This window comes from Anomaloglossus baeobatrachus, chromosome 1, assembly GCF_048569485.1.
Source record: "Anomaloglossus baeobatrachus isolate aAnoBae1 chromosome 1, aAnoBae1.hap1, whole genome shotgun sequence".
NCBI classification, from domain to species: Eukaryota; Metazoa; Chordata; class Amphibia; order Anura; family Aromobatidae; genus Anomaloglossus; species Anomaloglossus baeobatrachus.
In genome coordinates this window covers 383549066-383569947 of record NC_134353.1, presented here as the reverse complement: position 1 = coordinate 383569947, position 20882 = coordinate 383549066, and the positions used below count along the sequence as shown (strand labels likewise).

The window sequence follows — 20882 nt, the reverse complement described above, 5'->3', positions numbered from 1 at the left end:
CCTGGCAATTCTAAAGCACCGCTGACTGTTGCATCAACTCTAACCCACTATTGTATTTTACTGTGCCTCCAAAATGTAAGAGGAAAGCATTATTGTGCTGCAATGGTTAGAATCTGTGTGCCTACTGTCTTATATCATGTGCACCTAATCCTGTTTATAGCATTTATCACTCACCTTTTGTGTTCAGTGATACATGTGCAGCTCTGCAATTGCCTGTTTGAAAGTCCTGTATATGTATTTTTATACGTATTAGTGACCTATATGCATCGGCTGGATGATAGCAGTTGCAAAGCTGAAGAGTACAGCTCCAGCTGTGTAGTGGCCAGTGTTGAGACTTGCAGATCCACTGTACCAGATGCTAGCAGTTACGGAGTGCAACGGTACAACTGTCAACTGTGTAGTGTCCACTGCCAGGTACTGCAGATCCACATTGGCAGATGTTAGCAGCTGCGAAGGCGAACAGTACCACTCCATCAACTGTGGTGGCTGATGAAGACTGCAGATTCACTCTGCCGGATGTTAGCAGTTGCAAAGGTGAATAGTACAGCTCTATCAACTGTAGTGTCTAAAGGGGGCTTCAGATCCACTCCTATATGCTCCAATAGAGGCAGATCTGCAGTACTCCCGCAGCGGACACTACATAGTTGACGGAGCTGTACTGTTCAGTTTCACAACTGCTAATATCCGGCCTACTCTGGCACTGTTCAACTGATAGTTGGGGATGCTGGCTATCGGACCCCCATCGAAGCGATATATATGACCTATTCTTAGGGTACGTCCTCAGTAGTAGTGGAGCAACACTTCAAGTTCCTCATATGCACAAATAGGAAATTTGATGTTGCAATGTTTTTGAGAAAAAACAAACAAAATTCCAACAGGTTGTAATTGTTCCCTATATTAAGTGCATAATCGCAATACATTTGTGGTGTCTAGTTATTTATCAATAGAATGCATGAAAAGAAGCAACTCTGTAATAGATCTTATCAGACAAATCTGCTTCTTTCTATGCCAGAATCGATCAGTCAGTTGTTACTGATGAGGTTCTATGATGGGAGAAGGGAGGGGCTAGAGGGAGGAGCTAGAGGGAGAAGGGAGGAGCTAGAGGGAGAAGGGAGGGGCTAGAGGGAGGAGCTAGAGGGAGAAGGGAGGAGCTAGAGGGAGGAGGGAGAAGGGAGGAGCTAGAGGGAGAAGGGAGGAGCTAGAGGGAGAAGGGAGGAGCTAGAGGGAGAAGGGAGGAGCTAGAGGGAGAAGGGAGGAGCTAGAGGGAGAAGGGAGGAGCTAGAGGGAGAAGGGAGGAGCTAGAGGGAGAAGGGAGGAGCTAGGGGGAGCTGGGGGCAGCTAGGGGGAGCTGGGGGCAGCTAGGGGGAGCTGGGGGGAGCTAGGGGGAGCTGGGGGGAGCTAGGGGGAGAAGGGGAGAGCTAGGGGGAGAAGGGGGGAGCTAGGGGGAGAAGGGGGGAGCTAGTGGGAGAAGGGAGTGGCTAGAGAGGAGCTAGTGGGAGAAGGGAGTGGCTAGAGAGGAGCTAGTGGGAGAAGGGAGTGGCTAGAGAGGAGCTAGTGGGAGAAGGGAGTGGCTAGAGAGGAGCTAGTGGGAGAAGGGAGTGGCTAGAGAGGAGCTAGTGGGAGAAGGGAGTGGCTAGAGAGGAGCTAGTGGGAGAAGGGAGGAGCTAGTGGGAGAAGGGAGGAGCTAGTGGGAGAAGGGAGTGGCTAGAGAGGAGCTAGTGGGAGAAGGGAGGAGCTAGTGGGAGAAGTGGGAGGTAGGGGCAGAAGGGAGGAGCTAGAGGCAGAGCTCCACCCCTCCTCCCTTTTTTATCTACATCTCATCAGGCACAACAGACATCTCCTGCGTAATGGGAAAGTCTTCACTGAATACAGGTTATACTTCAGAATTGAGAATTGTAATAGTCTGGGAGAGAAAGAAGCAGATTTGTGTGATAAGATATACTACTCAATTGCTTTTATTCATTTGTTCATTTATAAAATAGAAATTAAATTGACGTTTTCGCCTTAAGCATTAAGGCTACGTGCGCATGTTGCGTACTGGCCCTGCAGAAATTTCTGCAGCGATTTAAAGAGCACACGTGCGCTTCAAATCGCTGCAGAAACAAAAGCCGATTTCATGCGCTCTGCATGTAGCCCCTCCCAGCCCCTGCCATACACAGAGCGGGGACTTCATGCAGAGCGCACGGAAGAAGTGACATGTCACTTCTTAGAATGTGCGCTTCTAGCAACAGCCGAAGTGCTGCGCTCTAATTGCCCCGTGCGCACGGCCCCTGCACAATCTCCACAGATTATGCTGGGGACGCAGGACGCATGCAGTTACGCAACATGCGCACATAGCCTAACTGCGGTGGTCTTGGGTAGCAATGTGATCACTTGGTTCGTTTCTGCTGTTCAGGGTCATGAAGTGGTTAGTATTCAGAACAGCTAGAAAGGTAAATTTGGACCGCCCAAAAAAAAAATAAAAAAAAAATGCGCTTGCTGCACATTAGTTTATAAATCTCTCATTGAAGTCAGTGCCTCCTGGAATACATAGACATTTAGCAACCACAAAGATGACAGAAGTGATTACAAGAAATGAAGGATGGAGTCGGTGTTTATCCTCTTGGATAGAGCCTTGGTCTCAGTGCCCCATTATATTCTCTCAGATCCATTTATTCCACGTTTTAGAAGGTTTATGTTGTGTTCTGTGTTATGGACAGACTGCATCTCGCTCTGATAACTTCTATGCCTTGCACTATGCTAATAAAAGGAGATAAAGAACAAAGCTTGCATTTAATGGTGTTGGCCACTAACCAGCTATCTTGTATTACTCTGGTCTCTGTGCAAATGGCAGTGAGATGCTGCTGCATGCTAATATTACAGATATTCTGCGTCTGCATGTCATTCACATCTGTTGTACATTACCAAGATACATGTATTTGTTAAAGGCTTTTAATTGTTGTTGCCCTTTTGTAATAGATCATCAATATCCGATTGGTAAGGGTCCCGCTGTCGACTTCCCCACCGATTAGCTGTGCCCAGCTACAATACTAAGCGCAGCCACAAGTATACTGTATGCAAATGCGGGCCTGTGTTGAACCTGGTAAAGCGGTGATGCCTTCAAACAGCTGATCAGTGGGGGTGTCAATAGAAATGTGGGGGTTTGACTCTCCGCACACGAATATTGATGTTGTCACTTCCATGTGCGCAATACAACTAGAGATGGTAAAAAATGGGATTTGTCATTGCAGGTACAAACGGTACAGCATGTGTACCCTGCCCAAGTGCAGTATGTGGACGGAGATGCTGTGTACACCAATGGAACCATGTAAGCATTCGCTCTTCCTATTACATCTAATAACTCCTATTACAGTTCCATATTAAAGGGAACCTGTCACTCAGCAGCACGGTAGAGGCCAGATATGATGGCGTCTCACTGCTGCCGGGGACTAGAGAGAGATGAGACTAGTCTGGCTCACCCCTTCTCCAGGTGATTGACAGATGTCTCCACATGTACACACATGGCAGAGACTGCAACATTTCACTAATATACATATCCAATTACAGTCACACAGTCATGCTCTGATTCATGCTGCCTGTGGTTTGGGGAGCATTAAAGGGGTATTCCCATCTCCAAGATCTTATCCCAATATGTATTAGGTGTCATAGCAAATACCTCCAATTACAAATTGTCCTAATTTGCTATGTCACTTACCTCATGTGCAGGGCATTACAATAGCTTAGGTATTCATAGTTACAACCACTCATCGCATATAGGGACAGTTAGTTGCTTGTGGTCGTACCTATGGATAACTAAGTGTAATGCTCTGCACATAGGGTAAGAGACATGACTATATCAAGAGCACCATACTACATTTCTAATAGGAGGTACTTGCTAATATTACACCTACTACATATTGGGATAGGATCTTGGAGGTGGGAATACCCCTTTAAGCGAGTGACATTTTTCCTTTTAAATTAGAGGAACCTGAAAATATGTGAGCATATACGCGAGCAAACCAAAATATGCAGTCTGCAATATTTCCCCCAATTTTTTTGAAAATGAATTTCCCATCCATGTTGTATTCGGTGTTCTGCCATCAAGAGCTCTTCTTTATGCCGCTCCTCTTATTAGATGGAGAGTTTGTTTACCTCACCTATTTGTGTGTTGTATTTTAACTGAATTCCCACCTTTATTTTCATCCACAGTCGAGCAGCCTATTCCTACAACGCTGAAGCCCAGATCTATGCTCCAAGTAGTGCCGCCTCCTATTTCGACTCTCAAGGTGGAGGCGCCCAAGTGACCACTGTGGTCTCCTCTCCCAGTGCGATACCCTCTCACAGTATGGTGGGCATCACCATGGATGGGAGCCAAATCATCTCTAGCTCTGGAGCATACCTAATTCATGGCGGTCTGGACAATTCTCGCCACAGTTTATCTCACACTTCTCGTTCGTCACCCGCAACGGTGCGTATTTGAGATCTGGTATCCTTGTGATTCTGTGTGTGTCGCTTGTTGTGTACAGTAAATGTAAAGTCTCATGAAGTTTTTAATCTGTAACCGATGTATGTGAGCGGACAGTAAAATGCAATCCGTGCGTGGTGCTGCAATTCCAGAATACAATTAGTGGCTTCCATATTGTTTCCTATGGTCATGGTACACTCCAAAGGGCACAGATTTTTTTTTTTTCAAGTGCATAAACGTAGAGCCATTTAAGGATAAGAACAAGCTGAATCATGTCAGTTTGGTACAGCATAAAATTCTGCCACTAAACCAATGACCAGAATAAAGTGTCCATATTCTGAGATCAACTCACTATATTGACCATCTCAGGGAATCTTGTACACGTTCAAAGCGTTTTTTCTTTTTCTTTTTCTTTCTTTCTTTTTTCAATGAATATATAATTTTCCATTACAGAGATAGATGACAGTTAGTGCTTATGAAACTCTATGAAGAACTGGAGAGTATCTGTCTGCATCTAGCTCCTCTCCTCCATAGAACTCTAAAAGCACCAACTGCCATCCTCTCCCTCAGTAATGGGAAAGCCTGTCTTCACTGAATGCACATTTTCCTCCTGAATTGAAAGTAAAAGATTAGTGTAGGAGGAGAAATAAGCACGTTTTTCCAGTAATATATATTCTACAGTTGCTTATTTTCATTTGTCCTATTGATTTCGGAACTAAAAATGAAAACCAAGGTCCTACTTTAGCGTCCCGCTGCTTGCTATGGAAAACTGCTTCACTTCTCTGTCACACGTGAAGCTCTACATCCAACTTCAGACGCACAATATTACGTTCTCTGTCTGACTAGTGCCTATGAATGCTGGCCTCATTGTCAATGGGACACCAGAGATCCAAATCATGGACTCGGTGCGTGCGTTCACAATCATGAACACTGCACGCTTAATGTCACCTGGCCAAAGGCGCCATGGTGCCCTGTTGAGCTGTCTATGCCCCCACAATGCCCTGCTTATCAGCCTGAAACACGGAAGGCAGAATAGCCACTGAACACGATTTGTGACGTATCCCTTATAAGCCAAGCCACTGTGAGATTTCCCTGGAATTGGGGCGTCCGTTACAAATGATGACTCCCGCTTTCCTCTATAAGGAAGGCAATGGTGAGAAGGATGGTCTCATTTACAGTAAATGTGCGCTTATATCTTAGAGTAGCTATATTGGGGACTTTGTCAGGAAATGTCACCTGTGGCTGCGTTGATTTCCATGTCTATCTGTTGTGTAAGAAGTAAATGGCATTCCTGTCACTGTCTCTATGGAGTGTCAGCTCTCTGCACCCCCTGTCACTTCTGCATTCTCTTTCACCTCTCTCTATAATGCTGCCTGTACATGTGAGTTTTGCACCAATCCGTCTGTTTCCTAACCCAGTGTATGTATTATCCAACATCCACCTGCTTCTTCCAGTGTAATACTTCTCCAACGTGCATGTTGCAGACCAAGAAGGCTTTTCCAGGCCATGTGTTACCACACTCCTGCCCATCCATAATCGGGGCTCTGTCTGACATTTCCTCTGTTTTTTGCATGCTTTCTCTGTAGCTTGAAATGGCGATTGAAAATCTCCAAAAAAATGAAGGCATCACCTCTCACAAAAGCAGCTTGCTCAACAGCCATGTAAGTTCACCTCTAACGTCACCGTCTGCTCGCACAGGAGGACCTCTGCCTGTCCTAAGAGCTTTACCGGCATGCTTGTATATAACTCTTCTCACAGTATTTTACCATAGCCGTAATACTACTTCATATGCTCTTGTGTAATGTCTAGATTGATGATGAATTGTGTGACATCTGGCACATATGACAGGGAAATGCGCATTTGTTTTCTCCCTTTAATACAGTTTCATCCTTCACTGTGCTTTTCCACCTAACCAGAAGTGTAACTTGAATATCCTGGGCCCCAATGCTAATTCTGTAACAGGACCCCCTAGCTACCATGTACCGTTAATAATACTGCTGTCGGCATGTGGCAGATGGGCGTTTAGGCCACTTCAAACACCAGGGCCTGGGTGTTCAGCTGTGTCAAAACTCTGGAACAATGAAGTTGTGCCTTTTTAGATGTCTTTTATTACAAAAACTTTAATAGCCAAAAAGCTATTGTAAAATGTGGCCACTTAGTATGGCCAGTAAAGCCTGAGTATCCTGTTACAGTACTTTTATACTTTCACTTTGCTTTAGTGCTTTGACGGCACAACACTGCCACCCAGTGGTCACAAGCTCAAATAACTATATCTGGCCAAGGAAGGTTTTCTTAATTTATTATTATTTTTTATGCCCTAAATCGTCTGTGATGTAGAGAGAAGTTTTTAAAATATTTCCAGAGCACCATTTTTCCTGGCTTTCAGCGCAGCTCCTGTCCTCTACTGGTTCACTTTAGTGCTCGTCTTCATTTCCGGTTCACATAGGGACTGATGTGTGGGGCATTGCTACTTCATTTAATGTAAATTCCATACCTTTTAGCCAAAATAAGTAATTGAACGATTAGAAACCATAACTCCACTGCTGTGTAAATTTAGAAACTGTATACAAAAAAAATTACACAACGACTTCTCCACCCCCCCAAAAATATCTAAATTTTAAAGTTATAGAATACATGTATTGTATGTATGTATGTATGTATGTATGTATGTATGTATAATTTGAGAAAATTGAAAAACCCATTACAGGGAACCTGTCATCAGTTTTTTCCTTATTAAACCAAAAATATCACCTGCAGCTCCTGGGCTGCATTCTAGGAAGGTGCACCTTGTTGCTGGCCCCCCTGGCAGACCCCTAAAAGAACTTTATAAAATCTTACCGTTTCCTATGCAAATGAGTTTGGTTGGCCAGATGGGGTGGGCTCTAATTCGGCTCCTGTCTAACCCCCCCCGCCGTTGTTCGCCATCCCCCAGGCATGATTTAACTGGATGATGCCGCCCCCGTATTCGTGCACGCTGCTGGAGTCTTGCACAGGCGCATTTCGCTCTGCAAGGGGGGTCAGCAACAAGGTGCACCTTCCTAGAATGCAGCCCAGGAGCTGCAGAAGGTGATATTTTGGTTTAATAAGGAAAAAAACTGATGACAGGTTCCTTTTTAAGGTAGTGTGGCCTCAAGAACATAGGTGTAGTGACAAATATCAATACATTCCTATATGGGTGGGTATACAATAATAAAACCTGTCTACCATATGCAACACATGAGTTAACAATAGTTTTTCTTTGTCGCTCCATTGGGAGACCCAGACAATTGGGTGTATAGCTTCTGCCTCCGGAGGCCACACAAAGTATTACACTTTAAAAAGTGTAACCCCTCCCCTCTGCCTATACACCCTCCCGTGGATCACGGGCTCCTCAGTTTTATGCTTTGTGTGGAAGGAGGCACACATCCACTCATGCATTCTCATATTAGTTATGTCGGTTGGAAGAAAAGAGGGCCCCCACGGACGGGGCCCCCGGCATGGTCCCTTCTCACCCCACTACGTCGGCGGTGTTGTTAAGGTTGAGGTACCCATTGCGGGTACAAAGGCCGGAGCCTCATGCCGTCTCCTTCACCATCCCTTAGCGGCTCTGGGAGAAGTGGGATCCTGAACGGTCATCCAGTTGCTGGGACCGTGCTCCCTCCGCAGCCCCTGTGGGAATCTGCCGGACCGGAGTCTATTCAACCTCAGGGACCGGGCCCTGCAACTCTAAGGTACTCTGTGTCCCCATTGGGGAATGTGCAGGAGCGCACCTTCTTCCCGGACGCTGCGGCAGCTGCTGAATTGAGAAGGCCGGCGGACTTCCGCGCCGACCGTGCCTGCTTGTCGGGCGCTGTCTCAAATTTAGTCCCCGGCTTCATCGCGGCCTAGTCGCAAAAATCCCGCCCCCGGGCCTGCCTGTCAGGGGTAAGGGCGGGACTGCCGACCTGACGTCGGATGTGAGGGCTGGAGCATCCTGCATGTTTCCTCCCCCCTCACTGATCACTGTGGGGACCCCAGATTCCCGCACTTTCCTGGCGCCACCCACGGCTCCACTCCTCCCCTGAGATCTCCGGCAGCCATTTTTTGGGCATTCTGCCGGTGGAGGATTCTCGGGATCAGCTCTGCAGCTCCAGGGGACCTAAAGCTGTGAATCTGGAGGCACACACTCCGCTTGTTAGCGGTCGGTAAGCCACACCGGTCACCCGGTGCTGGTCCCCCCTAGGGTGCCGGAATAGATACGTATTTATATATATATTTCTGTTCGGTCGGGCTGTATACCCTGTTTTTGCCCATATACCCTCAGTGATCATTCTCCTAGGAGACAACAGCATGTCGTCCACAAGGAGCAAAGCTGTTAAGGCACAGGGGTTTTTTGCGGCCTGTACCTCTTGTGGGGCTATGTTACCTGCGGGTTCCACCTACCCTCACTGTGAGCAATGCTCGGCCCCTGTTTCACTTGCTCAGTCGGAGCCTCTGTCACTAGTGGACCCCTCGGCTCATGTAGACCCCCCCTGCTCCCCCTGTCCAGGCGCCAGGGACAGAGTTCTCCTCTTTTGCTGAGAAACTCTCTGAGTCACTTTCACAATCCATGGCTCAGTCTATGGACAAATGGTCTACCGAGCTGCTAGAAGCTTTGCAGTCCAGACCGGTCCTTACACAGGCCCCGGCCCCTGTTGGATTGTCACCTCCAGGCCCCTCTCGGTCCGAGCCGCAGCGCGCTCCCAGGTTGGGCCCTAGGTCCCACGCGGAGGACTCCTGCCAGGACCACAGTCCTAGACAGGCTAAGCGAGCTCGCTGGGAATCTTCCCCGACTTCTTCACGCTGCTCGAGTTCCCAGCTTGAGGACTCTCTGGAGGACGAGGCGGACGTCGCAGCTCAGGGTTCTGACCCTGACGTCGCCCTTAACCTTGATACACCTGAGGGGGACGCATTAGTGAATGATCTTATCTCGTCCATCAACCAGGTGTTGGATCTCTCTCCCCCGCCTCCTACTGTGGAGGAGTCGGCGTCTCAGCAGGAGAAACACCAGTTCCGGTTCCCCAAACGTACACCTAGTGCGTTCTTCGATCACTCTAACTTCAGAGACGCTGTCCAGAAGCCCAGAGCGGTTCCGGACAAGCGCTTTACTAAGCGCCTCACTGACACACGTTACCCCTTCCCCGCTGAAGTCGTTAAGGGGTGGGCTCAGTGTCCCAAGGTGGATCCTCCAGTCTCTAGATTGGCGGCTAGATCTGTGGTATCGGTGGCAGATGGCTCATCGCTAAAGGATGCCACTGACAGGCAGATAGAGCTCCTGGTGAAGTCCATCTATGAGGCCACGGGCGCGTCTTTTGCCCCGGCCTTTTCAGCCGTGTGGGCACTCCAAGCTATCTCGGCTTGTCTGACCGAGATTAATGCTGTCACACGTAATTCTGCTCCGCAAGTTGCGTCTTTGACTTCTCAAGCGTCAGCTTTTTCTTCCTACGCCATGAACGCAGTCCTAGACTCGGCTAGCCGTACAGCTGTGGCATCCGCTAACTCTGTGGCAGTCCGCAGGGCCATGTGACTGCGCGAATGGAAGGCAGACTCTGCCTCCAAAAGGTTCTTAACCGGTTTGCCGTTTGCTGGCGAACGCTTGTTTGGCGAACGATTGGATGAGATTATTAAGGAATCCAAGGGAAAGGACTCATCCTTACCCCAGTCCAGACCTAAGAGACCTCAACAACGGAAAATACAATCGAGGTTTCGGTCCTTTCGTCCCTCCGCCAAGCCCCAATCTTCTTCGTCCAGCAGGCAGGAGAAAGGCCAGAGGAACTCCTATGCGTGGCGGTCCAAGTCACGCCCCCAAAAGGCCGCAGGAGGCACTGCCTTCAAGGCGGCCTCCTCATGACTCTCTCGGCATCCCCTAACCGCATCCTCGGTCGGTGGCAGGCTCTCCCGCTTTGGCGACGCCTGGTGGCCACATGTTCAAGACCGATGGGTGAGAGACATTCTGTCTCACGGTTACAGGATAGAGTTCAGCTCCCGTCCTGCGGCTCGTTTCTTCAGAACCTCTCCGCCCCCCGCTCAGGCCGACGCACTTTTTCAGGCGGTGGACGCTCTGAAGACAGAAGGAGTTGTGACCCCCGTTCCCCTTCAGGAACGTGGTCGCGGCTTTTACTCCAACTTGTTCGTGGTGCCAAAAAAGGACGGATCATTCCGTCCCGTTCTGGACCTCAAACTGCTCAACAGACACGTGAGAACCAGACAGTTTCGGATGCAATCTCTCCGCTCGGTCATCGCCTCGATGTCACAAGGAGACTTCCTAGCATCGATCGACATCAAAGATTCTTATCTCCACGTGCCGATCGCACCCGAACATCAACGCTTCTTGCGTTTCGCCATCAGGGACGAACACCTTCAGTTCGTGGCATTGCCTTTCGGCCTGGCGACAGCCCCACGGGTTTTCACCAAAGTCATGGCATCCGTTGTGGCGGTCCTACACTCTCAGGGCTACTCGGTGATTCCCTACCTAGACGATCTCCTAGTCAGGGCCCCTTCTCGGGTGGCGTGTCAACACAGCCTTACAGTCGTTCTGACGACTCTCCAGGAGTTCGGGTGGATCATCAACTTCCCAAAATCCAAGTTGACACCGACCCAATCACTGACTTACCTCGGGATGGAGTTTCATACACAGTCAGCGGTAGTCAAGCTACCGCGAGACAAACAGCTTTCTCTGCAGGCAGGGGTGCAATCACTTCTTCGGAGTCAGTCACACCCCTTAAGGCGCCTCATGCACTTCCTGGGGAAGATGGTGGCAGCGATGGAGGCAGTGCCGTTCGCGCAATTCCATCTACGGCAGCTCCAATGGGACATTCTCCGCAAATGGGACAGGAGGTCGGCTTCCCTCGACAGGAACGTCTCTTTCCCTTGCAACCAAGACGTCACTTCAGTGGTGGCTCCTTCCCAATTCTCTATCGCAGGGAAAATCCTTCCTACCCCCAACCTGGGCTGTGGTCACCACGGACGCGAGCCTGTCAGGGTGGGGAGCGGTTTTTCTCCACCACAGGGCTCAGGGAACCTGGACTCCGATAGTCTTCCCTTCAGATCAATGTTCTGGAAATAAGGGCAGTGTATCTCGCCCTATTGGCTTTTCAGCGGTGGCTGGAGGGCAGGCAGATCCGTATCCAGTCGGACAACGCCACTGCCGTCGCATACATCAACCACCAAGGCGGCACTCGCAGTCGTCAAGCCTTCCAGGAAGTCCGGCGGATTCTGCAGTGGGTGGAAGCCACAGCCTCCACCATCTCCGCAGTTCACATCCCGGGCGTAGAAAACTGGGAAGCAGATTTTCTCAGTCGTCAGGGCATGGATGCGGGGGAATGGTCTCTGCACCCAGAAGTGTTTCGAGAGATCTGTCGCCGCTGGGGAACGCCGGACGTCGATCTCATGGCTTCACGGCACAACAACAAAGTCCCGGCATTCATGGCACGGTCTCAGGATCACAGAGCTCTGGCGGCGGACGCGTTAGTTCAGGACTGGTCGCAGTTCCGACTGCCTTATGTGTTTCCTCCTCTGGCGATACTGCCCAGAGTGTTACGCAAGATCAGGTCCGACTGCCGTCGCGCCATTCTCGTCGCTCCAGACTGGCCGAGGCGGTCGTGGTACCCGGATCTGTGGCATCTCACGGTGGGTCAGCCGTGGGCGCTTCCAGACCGCCCAGACTTACTGTCACAAGGGCCATTTTTCCATCTGAATTCTGTGGCCCTCAACCTGACTGTGTGGCCATTGAGTCCTGGCTCCTAGCGTCTTCAGGGTTATCTCAGGATGTCATTGCCACCATGAGACAGGCCAGGAAGCCAACGTCCGCCAAGATCTATTACAGGTCTTGGCAAATCTTCTTATCCTGGTGCTCTGATAACGGTTTCTCTCCATGGTCGTTTGCCTTACCCACTTTTCTTTCATTCCTCCAATCCGGAATGGACAAGGGTTTGTCACTCGGCTCTCTCAAGGGCCAAGTATCGGCGCTCTCCGTATTTTTTCAAAAGCGTCTAGCCAGGCTTCCGCAGGTCCGCACGTTCCTTCAGGGAGTTTGCCACATAGTCCCACCTTACAAGCGTCCGCTGGAACCCTGGGATCTTAACAGGGTGCTAACGGCTCTTCAGAAACCACCTTTCGAGCCGCTGCGGGATGTCTCTTTATCACTTCTTTCGCAAAAGGTGGCCTTTCTAGTGGCAATTACATCACTCCGGAGAGTGTCTGAGCTTGCAGCGCTATCATGCAAAGCCCCCTTCCTGGTGTTTCACCAGGATAAGGTGGTCCTGCGTCCGGTTCCGGAATTTCTCCCTAAGGTGGTATCTCCTTTTCATCTCAATCAGGATATCTCCTTACCTTCATTTTGCCCTAATCCAATTCACCAATGTGAAAAGGATTTGCACTCTTTGGATCTGGTGAGAGCACTCCGGCTCTACGTGTCTCGCACGGCGCCCCTGCGTCGTTCAGATGCGCTCTTTGTCCTTGTCGCTGGCCAGCGTAAGGGTTCGCAGGCTTCCAAGTCAACCTTGGCTCGGTTGATCAAGGAACCGATTCTTGAAGCCTACCGTTCTTCTGGGCTTCCGCTTCCTTCAGGGCTGAAAGCCCATTCTACCAGAGCCGTGGGTGCGTCCTGGGCATTGCGGCACCGGGCTACGGCTCAGCAGGTGTGTCAGGCAGCTACCTGGTCTAGTCTGCACACTTTCACGAAACACTATCAGGTGCATACCTAGGCTTCGGCAGACGCCAGTCTAGGTAGGCGAGTCCTTCAGGCGGCGGTTGCCCACCTGTAAGAGGAGGGCCGTTTCGGCTCTTGTTATTGAGGTATTCTTTTACCCACCCAGGGACTGCTTTTGGACGTCCCAATTGTCTGGGTCTCCCAATGGAGCGACAAAGAAGGGAATTTTGTTTACTTACCGTAAATTCCTTTTCTTCTAGCTCCTATTGGGAGACCCAGCACCCGCCCCTGTTCCCTTCGGCCTGGTTGTTCTTTTGTGTACACATGTTGTTCATGTTGAATTGTTCTTTTGGTTCATGGTTCAGTTCTCCGAACATCCTTCGGATTGAATTTACCCTATACCAATTCATAAGTCTTCTCCTTCCTGCTTTTGCACCAAAACTGAGGAGCCCGTGATCCACGGGAGGGTGTATAGGCAGAGGGGAGGGGTTACACTTTTTAAAGTGTAATACTTTGTGTGGCCTCCGGAGGCAGAAGCTATACACCCAATTGTCTGGGTCTCCCAATAGGAGCTAGAAGAAAAGGAATTTACGGTAAGTAAACAAAATTCCCTTCATTTGATAACTCCCAAATATAAATATACTATGACAATAATCTTAAATCCTGAATAATCTAATAGCGAAATGCACAGACCCAATGACAATAAAGCACAGATAGAAACCTTAAATCCAACAATGATTACATATAATACCCACCAAACATTATGCTGAAGGACCTAGAGACACAAACTGCGCATTACTGCAATTTGCGTTTCGCTTATAGCATCTTCAGAGGTTTCTTCAGTGCAAGCCTATGCAGCCTCTGAACTCAGGTCTATAGACTTACATTCTAAAAGCGACTTTTGGTGATCTGATTTTAAGAAGCAAAGCAGCACTGGAAACTTGGGAAAATTGCTATCGGGAAGGATATTAATCACTACATTCCAAACAATCATTTAGCGGAATACATTTTACTGAGACAACTTTAATTCAATTATCCGGATATGACAGATTTTATGAAGACAGATTTAATGATGTTTTACTTTCCATCTACCAATTTAATCTGATTAAAAAAAAAAGTTATTCTATATGTGTGCAATATTAGTAAATTAGTTTAATTCCCGGACAATCATTCTGGCATACACCAACTGCAGTATCATTCTGCACTCTTACTCTTGGCCAGTAAAATGTTTTCTAATGTCCGCTGGCTGTAATCATGTACTTTAGAGCATATAGGAATGTTTAGAATGTAGAGAAGATCAGTGTATTACCAGTCTGCAGCATTTGGCAGATCAGGATTACTGTCACTTATTAAAAAAGTTATTCCCATTTCTAAGATCCTATCCCATTATGTAGTAGGTGTAATAATATTAGCACATACGTCCAATTAGAAATACAGTATAGTTCTCTTGATTAACTATGTCGCTTACCTCATGTGCAGGGCATTGCAGTAGCTTAGTAGCCACTAACTGTGTTATGAGTGGATGTAACTACCCTATTTTTCCGAAAATAAGAAACTTATTTTTTATTTTTTTTGCCCTGAAAAAAGCGCTAGGTCTTATTTTCAGGGCAGGGCTTATTCTTGGGGAAACGTGGTTAAGGGAAAGGTCCCCTCCAAAAAAAATATAAATAAAAATGGATCCCCTTTCCAGGATTGTCATACTGCAGAACCTGGGCGTCAGCATGGCTCCCAGGTCCTCTTGTGATCTTAGGCGGGCGCTCCCAGCAGGTATGCAGCATGCGGTCTTCCCCTCCTTCTGGTCCACACACACACACACACACACACACACACACACACACACACACACACTCACACTCACACTCACACTCACCGCATCCGATGATACCACTTGCTTCCAGCCAGCAGGGGACTCTGCTCTTTTTGTCTCTATAATGCCTTCCACCGCTGGGTCCTCCATGCATTCCCCCTGCAGGTCCTGGATCTCCACTGCGCAGGTCCTTATGCCACCCAGATGCAATCGATATCACTGGTGAGTGTGTGTGCAATCTGATGTGTGATTGTGTGTGTGTGTGATCTCATGCGTGTGTGTGTAGGTGGCCGTGCCGCCACAGGTCCTTGATGCGTTTCCACTGCTGGTTCAGCATCTGGGGAGTATGATCGCAGGATCTTGTGTCTTCTCTTTTGGGAGTGCCCGCTGTCTACAATGAAGTGTCCTGCAGTATTCTTTTTTTTTTTTTTTTTTTAGCTGTATGGACACTTCATTATTGAATCATGACTAGGTCTTATTTTCGGTGGAGGTCTTATTTTCGGGGAAACACAGTATGGATAGCTAAGCTGCCATGCACATGAGGTAAGAGACATGGCTATATCAGGAGAACTATTCTACATTTGTAATTGGTGGTATTTGCTAACCTTATTATTACACCTACTGCATATTGGGAACAGATCGTAGTTATGGGAATACCCCTTTAAAGACTGTCAGGAAAGACAGATTCTTGGAACGCATAAGATGCTAACTGTAGCAAGCAGCAATAATATGCAGAATGAGCACAGAGCAGACTGGCAGGTGTACTTTCTTATGACTGAGATTATAAAGGCTTTTGCAGACCTGTATACTTCTGATACTTCAATATATTTTGCTTAAAACGTGCCTGACCCCACTCCAGACATATGTCCCTATAATATAACAATTCTTCTCATGGTGTCCTAGAGCTCTACCCTGTGCCATTCCTCTGGTATTAAAAATATATAAACAAATTAGTAAATGAGTGTGTTCCTATAAAATCAGCTCTGATTGGACAGTGTTACAGTGAAGGGACAAGCCCCCTCCCAATTATTAACACCGTTTTCAATTTGATACATTTCTAGCGGATATAATGTATCAACAGCACAATGCAAACTTCAAGGATATATGCACCAGAATTGCCATGTCAATAAAGGAGGCAGATCCCCTTTAATTATGGTTAGTTCTTTGTAAATCAGTTCATAACCTTAGGCTGCTTTCACACATCGTTTTTCCTGTGCGGCACAATCCGGCGCTTTGCAGAAAAACTGCAACAGTTTTTTTTTTTTTTTTTTGCCACTGGTTGCGTTTTTTTTGCATAGACTTTCATTAGTGCCGGATTGTGCCGCATGGGCTTGCGTTCGGTCCGGTTTTTACCGCAAGTGGCAGATTTAGCCGATGCGGCGGCCGGATGGAACGCTGCCTGGCACGTTTTTTTTTTTTTGTCCGGCAAAAAAAACTGCATCGCGACGCATCTGGCCGATGTGGCGCGATTTGCAATGCATGCCTATGGACGCCGCTTGCGGCGTCCTGCGGCAAACACCGCATCCGGCCGCCGCATGTGGTTTTTTCCACTGCGCATGCTCAGTAGCGTGCCGCAAGCGGCAAAAAACGGACGGGCTGCATGTCAAAAACTTATGCAAAGGATGCAGTATTGTTGCCGCATCCGTTGCATAGGTTTTAGAGCCGGATTGGCCGGCTCTGCTAAAACCGGATGTGTGAAAGCAGCCTAAAGTAGATGGCATGGAGTATTGGAAGGGATGCTTTGGATAAGGTGTGATGAAAGCAGAGTATCATATACTTGTGGGATTTCCTCACTTTCCTCCTCTTCATTATTTTTGCAGCTTCAGTGGCTGTTGGATAACTACGAAACAGCTGATGGCGTGAGCCTTCCCAGAAGCTCCCTGTACAACCATTACCTGCGCCATTGCCAGGAACATAAACTGGATCCAGTCAATGCTGCTTCATTTGGCAAATTGATCCGTTCCGTGTTTATGGGGCTGCGAACACGACGTCTCGGCACCAGGTCGGTGTACGGTATTGTGATACTTTTAATAGCTTGTCCACTTGTGGAAATTTTCAGCAAACCCTACTGCTTTCTGACTTGCAATATGCCAAAAATCGCATACTTGTGCTTATGCAACAATTGCTGGAACCCGCAAACAGCTAAATCCTAACAGTGCCAAATCTTAGTGGTGTGTAATTTACACAGTCTGCAGCTGAAAATGTATTCATGGGTGGACAACCCCTTTTAAAGAGAATCTGTCAGCAGGTTTTTATTGTGTAATCTGAGCACAGCATCGGGTATGGGTTAAAACACCGAATTCAGGGATGTGTTATTTATAAAGCTGTGTGCCGTTGTTTACTTATAATGAAGGTTTTACCACTAGGAGATTATCACTGCTGACTAGGCCTGCTAGACCATTTCCCTCCTTTGATAAGCAGCTTAATGTCAATAGACAATGTACATAAAAAGCTATGCTTTGGCTATAGTTAGCTTTCTGGGCTTTGCTACATGTAAGAACTGTGTCAAACTACAGCACCCAGTACACTAAGTGACACATCATTTGAGCTGGGGACTTTTTTCCTTTTGTTATGTGGTCTACTGACAGATTCCCTTGAGCTTTTGAAATTAAACTATCCCTTTGTACAAATAAACGTACCTGAAAATGGACATCTGAGAGACGCTTATATGTCAATGATTTGGAATCAAGGGTACCAAAAGAAGGTTTTTGGAGCTCACACTAAAATCTTTCTCATAGTCTTCATTTTGGGACGCTGGAACCATGGCAGCAAACCGTAGTTCCTGTGTCCTTCAATGAAGCGGCCGGGAAAAGAATATTGCAAAAATGACACTAGGTAGAATCGAGCTTCATAGTAAACAGGAGCTTGACTTTAGCTTTTGTATTGGGAATCCAATACTATTGACAATCGCTTACATAGTTTAATGGCAGATAACTATTGATATTATTAGAGATTATTAGAAGTATTTATATTTTTTGATTTTACATAATAGAGGAAACTCTAAATACCACTATTATGGCATACGACTGAAACCCGATTCTCCTTTGAACCGACTTCAAGAGGACACCCAGTACATGGCAATGAGACAACAGCCCATTCATCAGAAGCAGAGGTTAGTGATCACCGTGCACCTTTTTGTACAGTATTTGATTTCACCCCACATAGATTGTATATAACACACAGAACTTCTGTCTTCTCGCTGTGGAGATTTCTCATCTTAAAATTGTTCCTTTATATTCATGTGGTGAGCCAACTTTTCAAACTTTTCTAGAACCACAAGCAAAACTCCTTTGAGGATGTGTCTGTGGAAAATCACTGATCGAGAAAATCGGGATCCCTTTTGCTTTGCTGCTCCATTTTATTCAGGATATGACTGATGAGGATAGCCAAACGGTGCTCGTCTTTCTCTGTTGGGCCTATAGTCATTGAATGGAGCTTCATTGTTCTCTATGGCTAAGGACACACATCCGGCTTTTCTCCCGTTTGTTGGATCCGGCGCGCTCCTGTACACTGTGTACAGTACAGTGGCTGCACGACAAGGTCCGGTCAGGTGCTGTCATGTGACCGGAGCATGTGACCAGGCAGTTGCAGCTCAGCCACTGTACTGTATACACTGTACGGGAGCGCGCCGGATCCGACAAACTGGAGAAAAGCCGGATGTGTGTCCTTAGCCTTACTTCCACTTCATTCCAACAAGACCCCTTCTTTTATGATGTGGTACATTTCCCCTGTTCTAGAACTTCACAGTAGTCTTGAGACTCAAGCTTCAGGCCAGGGACATGTAAAGCTTATTCTGTTTTGTTTATTGTATTCTTTTAACTAGGTACAGACCTTCACAAAAGATGGAAGGCATGCTAGAAAACACTCCAAATAGCAGCCAGCACACTTCTCCAGAGCAATCTGTAGCTGCCCAGAGCCAGCATCACCAGCAATTCATAGGTAAGTCAGTAGGAATGCCTAATAATAATAATAAAGTTTTGGCAAATTTATTTAAGCAAAATTGAATTTTTCTTTTAATTTGCAAAAATCCATATTTTCCTGGCCTACAGTTATTGCCAAAGCAATAAGCAAGGATGTCCTAAGTTTTCTTTTGTGCACTTTGTAAACTTTTGTCTTTGTTTCTGTTTTAGATATGTCCCATGTGTTCCCAGATTTCCCTGCACCGGATTTGGGCGCTATTCTGTTATCAGATGGCATCACCATGACTGATATAAAGAATTTGCAGCTTATGTACCGTCGACACTGTGAGGTTAGGATTCTTGTGAGTTTAGGCACTGCTCACACAGCTTCTGCTATTATTTCTCTGAATTAATGTTCCTATTGTATCTACAGGCAACTATTGATGTGGTCATGAATCTACAGTTCCAGTACATTGAGAAGTTATGGCAGGCTTTTTGGAACTCTAAGCCAAGTTCTCCAGATGGTTCTACCACACTGGCGAGGTGTGAAAGTAAAATTTCTATTCTTTGGGTATATTTAGACTTGTTTCACTTTTAAAACTTTGTTTTAACATGTACATTGTAGCTTGTAATAGGATTTTTCAGAGATAAGTGCTTAAAGGGAACCTGTCACCACTTTTTCGGCCTATAAGCTGCAGCCACCACCAGTGGGCTCTTGTATACAGTATTCTAACATGCTGTATATAAGAGCCCAGGCCACTGTGAGAACATAAACACTTTATAATACTCCCCTAACGGTCGCGCGGTTGGCCATATGGGCGTCTCTGTTCTCCGGTGCTGGCGCCACCTCTTTCGGCCATCTTTGTTCTTCTCTAGCCGCGGTGCATGACGCGTCCGACGTCCTCCACTCACCAGCATTCAGGTCCTGCGCATGCGCTCTTTGATCTGCCCTGAGCAGGACAGATTAAAGTATTGTAGTGCGCCTGCGCAGGACTGGCGAGTATGTATGATGTAGGACGTGTCATGCACACAGGCTTCAGAAAGAGGACAAAGATGGCCGAAAGAGGAGGCGCCAGCACCGGATAACTGAGACGCCCATATGGTCAATCGCGCAACCGTTAGGTAAGTATTATAAAGTGTTTTTTTTATGTTCTCACAGCGGCCTGGGTTCTTATACACAGCATGTTAGAATCCTGTAGATAAGAGCCCGGTGGTGGTGGCCGCAGCTTATAGGCCCCAAATCTGCTGATAGGTTCCTGTTAAACCACGAAACTGCTCAAAGCACAATGATAAAGGGGTTGTTCCCAGGATTAAAATATATCCCCCTATCCATAAGATGTGCTTATTTCTTTGTCGCTCCATTGGGAGACCCAGACAATTGGGTGTATAGCTACTGCCTCCGGAGGCCACACAAAGTATTACACTTTAAAAAGTGTAACCCCTCCCCTCTGCCTATACACCCTCCCGTGCATCACGGGCCCATCAGTTTTTAGCTTTGTGTTGAAGGAGGCACACATGCACACAAGCTCCACATTTTAGTCAGCAGCAGCTGCTGATTATGTCGGATGGAAGAAAAGAGGCCCCCCCACAGGGCCCCCGGCATGCTCCCTTCTCACCCCACTAAGTCGGCGGTGTTGTTAAGGTTGAGGTACACATTGCGGGTACAGAGGCTGGAGCCCACATGCCGTTTTCCTTCCCCATCCCTTAGAGGCTCTGGGAGAAGTGGGATCCTAACCGGTCACCATTCACTGGGACCGAGCTCCATCCGCAGCCCCTGGGGGAATCTGACGGACAGGAGCCTGGATATCATCAGGGACAGGGCCCTGAATCCATAAGGTACGCTGTGTCCCCTTAGGGACGGTGCACGCAGCGCCTGTGTTACAGTCGCCGCAGCGGCTCCTGTGTGGTTGGTGAGACCGGGACTACCGCGCCGACCGCGCCTGTTTGCCGGCCGCGTTTTTAACTTTAGTCCCCGGCTTTTGCGGCCTAGTACCATATACTCCCGCCCCCGGGCCTGCCAGTCAGGGGTAAGGGCGGGACGGCTGACTGGACGTCGGCAGTGAGGGCTGGAGCATACTTGGTATC

The 20882-nt window shown here is 47.7% G+C and overlaps 1 protein-coding gene across 3 annotated transcripts in view; it reads left to right on the top strand.

The window, feature by feature from the left end:
* RFX2 (regulatory factor X2) overlaps positions 1–20882 on the top strand; it is a 98410-nt gene that overhangs the window by 38731 nt on the left and 38797 nt on the right. For 2 of the 3 annotated variants that reach the window (XM_075352527.1, XM_075352525.1), the window contains 8 exons: positions 3231–3307; positions 4189–4447; positions 6031–6105; positions 16719–16900; positions 17891–18010; positions 18722–18837; positions 19029–19147; positions 19231–19340. In XM_075352527.1, the coding sequence (XP_075208642.1) occupies positions 3231–3307; positions 4189–4447; positions 6031–6105; positions 16719–16900; positions 17891–18010; positions 18722–18837; positions 19029–19147; positions 19231–19340 (1058 nt within the window). The remainder of the gene's footprint in view (positions 1–3230; positions 3308–4188; positions 4448–6030; positions 6106–16718; positions 16901–17890; positions 18011–18721; positions 18838–19028; positions 19148–19230; positions 19341–20882) is intronic. The other variant, XM_075352526.1, reaches the window with a different exon arrangement.